The sequence below is a fragment of the Colossoma macropomum genome, unplaced genomic scaffold, assembly GCF_904425465.1.
Source record: "Colossoma macropomum unplaced genomic scaffold, Colossoma_macropomum, whole genome shotgun sequence".
Lineage (NCBI taxonomy): Eukaryota > Metazoa > Chordata > Actinopteri > Characiformes > Serrasalmidae > Colossoma > Colossoma macropomum.
The window spans coordinates 8,701,147-8,708,135 of NW_023494798.1; the positions used below are offsets into that span (position 1 = coordinate 8,701,147).

The window sequence follows — 6,989 nt, forward strand, 5'->3', positions numbered from 1 at the left end:
CGAGGATAAGGTTTCTTCCTCCTATTGAGGGAGTTTTTCTTTGCCACTGTCGCCAAGGCTTGCTCACTGGGGCCCGGACCCGGATTCTCTGTAAAGCTGCTTTGTGACAACATCTGTTGTAAAAGGCGCCCTATAAATAAATTTGACTTGACTTGACTTGACTTGACTTGACTTGACTTGACTTGACTAGAACTGACAGTAATTCACACCAGGAATCTGACTGAGTCATCTGACTAAGCAGTAGTGAAGAATATTTACATAGGAAGCCGGTTGATGTCTCAGTCACGTAAAGCCATATGAATTCTTGGTACTGTAACCTGCATATGGGCTGGTTTGTTTGTTTTTTTACTGACACCGTGGGTCATGGTGGTATTGGTCACAATCTTGTCACAAACCCAGTTATAATCTAATAGTTTGTATGTATATACAGTGCTGTGAAAAAGTCAGAGGCCACATTTTTATTAAATTTCCTGTCAGAACAGAGATTAAGTACAAATTCATTATTTTTTCAAATTCATTTTTCAGCATCTGGAAAAAGCAGAAAAACACACAAGTCTCAATAACTAACTAACACAATATAACTTTTTCAGTATTTACTGTATCACCCTTTGCTGTAATTACAGCTTTTATACTTTCCAGGAGTCTTGCTTTCAGTTTTTTCAAGAAAATCCACACTTAGAAATTGGTTGTATTTTTTGCTTCTCACAATCCAAGTATTCCCAAACACATCCACTGATTTTTAGGTTTTGACTCTGGGGTGGCCACTCTGTCATTCTGAGAACATCAGCAGCTTCATCAATGGCTTTTTTGACACCTATAGTCTTTCAGCCTCATAGCATTGAGTTGTCTTGTCACAGTGGAAGGAGGCACAGAAACTCCCATGGATTTTTTGAGATCTGAAGCGAGACTGGAGCTTGATTTTCTCACTTCAAAGATAAAAATGCTATTTTTCTGATAGTGACAGTTTTGCTGGTCTACCAGGGCTTGCATGCTTGTCCCATTTTCACAAAGTCTAGTTGTGGAAACTCCTTATTTATCCATTTATTTATGTTTCTTTGACTTTCTTCTGCTTATGCAAGTGAATTATCTTGCATCTAATGCCCTCAGAAAAACATCTCCTGTAAAATGAGTAACTTGTACTTAATGGCCATTTAAAATGGAAGTTAAATAAATTAATAGAATAATAATTGTTTCAGGGAAACTTTTAGCATGACATCAAACTGATGGTAGACTCTGTGTGTGGAAAGTCTGGAGAATAATTCCAAGCCTGGAGGATAATTCCAAGCCTGAAGGACAATTCCAAGGTGGACGTCTGGGGCTGTTTTTCTTACAGTGTCGGCATGAGTTTGCATTTATCGATGGGATCATGAGACACAGGAGGACGGGTCATAACAACTATCCCATAATACAGTATTCTGATAGATTAGTTTACCAATAGAGACAATAAATATATCTCAGTGTACCCTGTGAGACCCTTTAGTTTTGACAGCAGAGAATGCAATTTCAAACTATATAGGACTTCATTGTACATTTCTGTGAGAACTGAAATATTTCTGGTTCTTATATACCCATCAGTAATATAATACCATAACAGAATATTATCTTAACTTAAAATAGACTTGCTATACACCAGAAATCCATGTTAATATAATATTTTACTGTAATGTAATACAAAAGGCAGTACACAGTAGCACAGTACACAATAGAGTTTCCTGTTGACAAGTTGTTGTCTTGCTTCTTGTCTTGTGACCAAATCTGAAAAAAGAGAGAGGCTTTGGCATTTCCTGGGCAACTTCCAAGAATAAGCAGGTACGTCCTGTGCTGTTTATCCTACGCTAAAGTCACTAGCTTGTCCTAAATCATGTTGTGTAAATCCATCCTCTTCTCCTATAGCAAAAAGAACAACTGATTATGTATACAGGTAAACATCATGCACAACAGGTCCAGCCTTGCTAGTAGGAGGGGACCACAGAAAACCACAGAGAGGCACACAAAGTGTCAGAGACTCTTTTTGAAGCAAGGTGAGAACTAGAAAAAAAGAAGACAGTTTATAGAATAACCACCATGAATTGCACAACTTGTGTTCACAAACCCTAAAACGGTTAGTCATAGAGTCTACAGTAGATCTTCTACATGCTTTGCAAATTCTTTGGAGAGAGAAAATAGGAGACGTTCTATAGAAGGTAAGCTCTGCATTTGATATGCTACAGTCATTTTATTGTTTTCTGCTCTAAATGCTCTGTTCTATTGAATCTTATGAGAGATCAGTGATAAGAGCTCTAAATGAGGACACCAAAAAATGCTCCGCAATCTCCATCCATCCTGCCCAGCCTTTCTGCCGGACTGATTTCAGAGATGGCTACTGGCTAGCTTATCTTATCTGTCTTTTCAATTCATTTAGTTTTTCAATTGAAATATAGTCACATAATTTAATGGAGGGGAATGTCTGCTAATTTTTTAAAAGTTTTACATATAATTCAATTGTTGAGATGTAAGTCATTCAGAGTGGTTTGATGGGAAATGGTGCATTGTAGAGAAACCATTGTAGAGAATACAATAGAACCCAAAAAGACCAGTGAAGCTACATATGTTTTTATATGTAATGTTGATAATGGTAAGTCTTCTAGCTATTTTGTCTTAAAAACACTTGCATGTACGCTTACACCCAGAATACATTTTTGAAATTATGTGTTTTAGGCCAAAACTTTAACTCAAACAATCATAAAACAATGTCTCACTAAATAGGGAATGTACTGACGGTGAGTTCTTTTCAAAAATTTATATCAGTAGCTTTTAGAAACATCTACCCCCTAGGGGTCCAAAAACTCACCCACATGTCAAATTCAATGTTTATATTTATATTTGTCTATCTTTGCGATAATACAGCACAGAAATATGCTTTAAACATGTCCTGAAACTGTAGTCGCCCATTCTATCACATCATATTGCGAAATCATACGTGACTTATATCCAGAGTTATGAGGCTATGAAGAGGGGTTGAGATACATGTCATCTACCTCTTACCATGTGTAATTTGTTGATTCATTTGTCTGTCTACAATTTGTGTGAAACTGACCAATAGACACTCAGAAAATCACTAAGGACTGACCCATCACGTCAAAAACCATTCATTATTCGTTCAGTTGACGTAGACACAGAGACACAGTGAAATGGTGTACAAAGAGTTTACAGCTGCTGAAAAAAACTCAGTGGTTTTAGAAAGAAGGGATGAAGATGAAGTGATGGTAAGAAGCATTTGGGGATCATGTTACACGACAATCTGCGAAGGACAATTTAAGATGACATGCAAAAAATCAAGAAAATGTCCTTAGTACCCAGAAGTGGGTAAACACTTTAGACATCTGGGGTCGTATTACAGAAACATCTTAACTCTGAAATATTATCTGCTGAGTTACCATGACAACTTCAGTTAGGACTGAATTGAGGAAGGGATCTATTACAGAACGACAGTTGTAAAGTTCATAATTTTCTCCAGATAAAAACACAGTGTTATAGAAACATCCTAACTAGCCAAATTTCCTAAATACTGCCCTAACTTTAAGACTAAACTTTAAGACTTCTATTTTAACTGTCTATTTCTATCATTTTTAGGCAACTGTCATAGGCAGCATAGTTCACAGTAGCATACTGGCATTACATTTATTTATATTGCAAAATGATTGTGAGATGTTTTTCTTTTCTAACTTTGCACTTTAAAAATCCCAGACACTGCTGACATGATCTCCACCGCCCCCTCGTATAACATTCGTGTGATAATGTTGATGAAAACTTGTCAAATAAATTATAACCGTGATGGTGGTGAATAATGATGAGAAGAACATGTGGCTGTTTATTACAAGGAATAACGTTAGTGTGGTTGGCTAAAGCGTTTGGTTGGTAATGGTAGCTGTAACTTACATTTTTAACTTGAATCTGATGACATGTTAACATTTGATCTGTGCATGTATTGTCAGTTGCTAGGTAACAGGCATAACAGTTGATTATCAACCTCAAACGAGAAGGTTAAGATTTCCTAACTGGAGGTAAGATGCTGTAATAATAAGATTAAATTCTAAATTAAAATAAGATTCGATTCTGTAATACAAATTTGTGAAAAATCTTATCTTGATCTGTCAGATCTTAAGACAAAAACATAGGAACTTTCTATATTGTGGAGGTACAACAGTGGTTTTAAGGTCCAGCTGTGTACCTTAAATAGTTTTTTTTCCAGTGGAAACATACATATTTTTACCTTTTCATAACCTAATGTATTAAAACAGAACAATAAAATAAAAAGGCTGGAGACGAGACGGGGTCTGTGGAGTCAGTACAGCTTAGAAAATATAATTTTAATGGATTATGGTACAGTTATGTTCCCTGACTAAAGGAACTAAGATGTACCCTTGAGGGCTCCACCCCAGTTACAAGAGAGGCACTGCCCCAGTGACAGTTTAGTACCTTTATTTCTGAGAGTGTATTGAGTAAAAGCTTTTAACCTGTAGAGAATCGCTTCAACATGTGTCTGTATTCTATCCCCAGATTGACTATATCCATCTTGACAATGACACCCACCTTATCACAATGGTTGAGAGACTACTTGGAGGAGCGGCGGATTCACAGGAACCGTCTGGTCACCAAAGATGGCCATTGCAACATTGAGTTTGGCAATGTGAGGTACAGCAATCGCATTGCCTACCTGCTGGACTTATGGACCACCATCTTGGAGTTCCGTTGGAGTGTTGTCCTCTCCTTATTCACAGCCTCCTTCCTCCTCAGCTGGTTCATTTTTGGACTCATCTGGTTTTGGATCGCTCACGATAACGGAGACTTATGGTGGCAAAACCCTCCAGATGACCATAATCCTTGTGTAATAAATGTCATTGGCTTGACCACTGCCTTCCTTTTCTCTTTCACGTCTCAGATGACCATCGGCTACAGCATACGAGTCATCACCCCAGTTTGCCCTGGTGCAATCACTGTCCTCGTTATCCAGACTCTCATTGGGACAATTGTCAAAAGCTTCTGGTGCGGAGTGGTCATTGCCAAAATGTCCTTGCCTAAGAAAAGAGCCAAAACCATCAACTTCAGTAAGGTGGCTGTCATCTGCCCCAGAAACGATGCCTTGTGTTTGCAGATACGAGTGGCCAACCTGCGCAAATCTTTGCTGGTCGGGAGTCAAATCTATGGCAAGTTGCTCCGGACGACTGTCACGCCTGAAGGTGACACCATCATTATGGACCAGATCAGCATTGATTTCACGGTGGATGCTGGGAAGGACAACTTGTTCTTCATCTGCCCCTTGACCCTATATCATGAGATTGACAAGACGAGTCCATTCTTTGAGATGGCGGTGAACACTCTGCAACAGCAGGAATTCGAGTTGGTGGTGTTCCTGGACAGCACCGATGAGTTCACCAATTTTTCCTGTCAGGTCAGGACTTCCTATATCCCTCGAGAGATCATGTGGGGCTACGAGTTCCTCCCCATCATCTCCCGCAGCAAAGAGGGAACCTACTCTGTGGACTTCTCTGAGTTCACCAAAGTGATGCCTGTAACAACTCCACACTGTGCCGGCTGCTTCCACAATGAGAAAGCCCATTATTATGACCCCAGAGATGGCACTGACAACCCAGTGTTTGAAGTCAGCGAAATTCCAAATCAGGAAGAAGGAACATCTGTAAATTTCCGAACAGTCCGCAAAAAATCGTAAATGTTTGCCCCTTGACAAATCTGTCCAATTGTTTTAGTGTCTGGAAAACATTTAATTGAAAGTACCACAAGTGAAATTGGTTCTGTCAGTTCAGATTTCTGTGCATAAGCCTTTACAAGTTTTCTGTATTTCTAAACTTCTAAACTACCTTTTTATTGGCAGTAACTTTTTAATACTTTGTAGAATAGAGGAAATCACCAGTGAAAACCCAAGAGAGTCAAAACTGAGCTGAGTTTTTCAGCAGTTAAATGAATTATGTTACTGGTTAAGTGATTTTTATGTGTCTTCATGTATCATGTATGCCTTATATTGATATGCAAATAAAAAAAACTTTGTAAAAAAAACTTTTTATTATTTCAGTCCATTATAAAGGTTATGAAGCATAAATTATGATAAACACTGATAATGAGCTAAAGATATATCCAGATATAGCCACGATATCAAGTTGTGTGATATTGTGAATGACATCTTGATCTTCTCACATTCAGCTCATGCCTAGAACCAAATCACAGCCATGATGTCATTCATGACAACACTTTTCTTCTGATGTTCTATTGCTTGAAAAGGCCATATGCACTGCAGTTGCTTGCTAATGATCCATTACATTGAACATTTCACATTTGTACATTTTGTATCAAGTTACTCTACAGGGAACACAAAACAACAGATGGTGAAATGCAGGTACAGCCCTGATCTTTCTATTTTATTCCTAAGCAAACAGAATTTACACTGTACACATAGCATATCAGTACTGTAGTATAACCAGTAAACACCCTACAACTTAGCTGGCAGTCTAATAATATCAACAATGATAACAATAATAATAATATTTTGTGAATTTGTACCACACCCTTAACTGAGCTTGAGACAGAGGAGGGGATGCCTGAGACACTTGAACAGAAGTTCTACCAGAAAGACTCCAGAGATGAGCATGAAGAAAAAAATGAATCTCAATAGGATTTCACAATTTCACAGATAACAATTTTTGTAAGTTTAAATTCCCATCGTCAGCCCAGGTCTTGGAATGTTTAGACCCTCGCAGATCCTGCCGTCTAGGGACAGCAGGGGTGGAGCCTACCCCGGGGAAGAAGGAGTCATTTTAAAGAGAGGTGGACGCTTGTGATTGGTCAGAGTACTGAGCGATGTAGCATCGGAGTCTATCTGGTAGAATTTGCACTAAGGCCCTTATTTCTGGGTTGCTTTGTCAGGGACCCCCTGTCACTCAGCAAGATAGAGCAGAGTGGGAGGAGAAGGGGTGGTAGTGGAAGGTTTATAGGTT

At 38.6% G+C, this 6,989-nt stretch overlaps 1 protein-coding gene across 1 annotated transcript; it reads left to right on the forward strand.

Moving 5' to 3' along the window:
- The first annotated feature begins 1,889 nt into the window (after window positions 1-1,889).
- Window positions 1,890-6,033, forward strand: LOC118818410 (ATP-sensitive inward rectifier potassium channel 1-like). Its single transcript, XM_036585662.1, has 2 exons — window positions 1,890-2,183; window positions 4,540-6,033. The coding sequence occupies exon 2, from the start codon at window positions 4,562-4,564 to the stop codon at window positions 5,708-5,710; it is 1,149 nt and encodes a 382-aa protein (XP_036441555.1). The 5' UTR covers window positions 1,890-2,183; window positions 4,540-4,561; the 3' UTR covers window positions 5,711-6,033.
- Window positions 6,034-6,989: the final 956 nt, after the last annotated feature.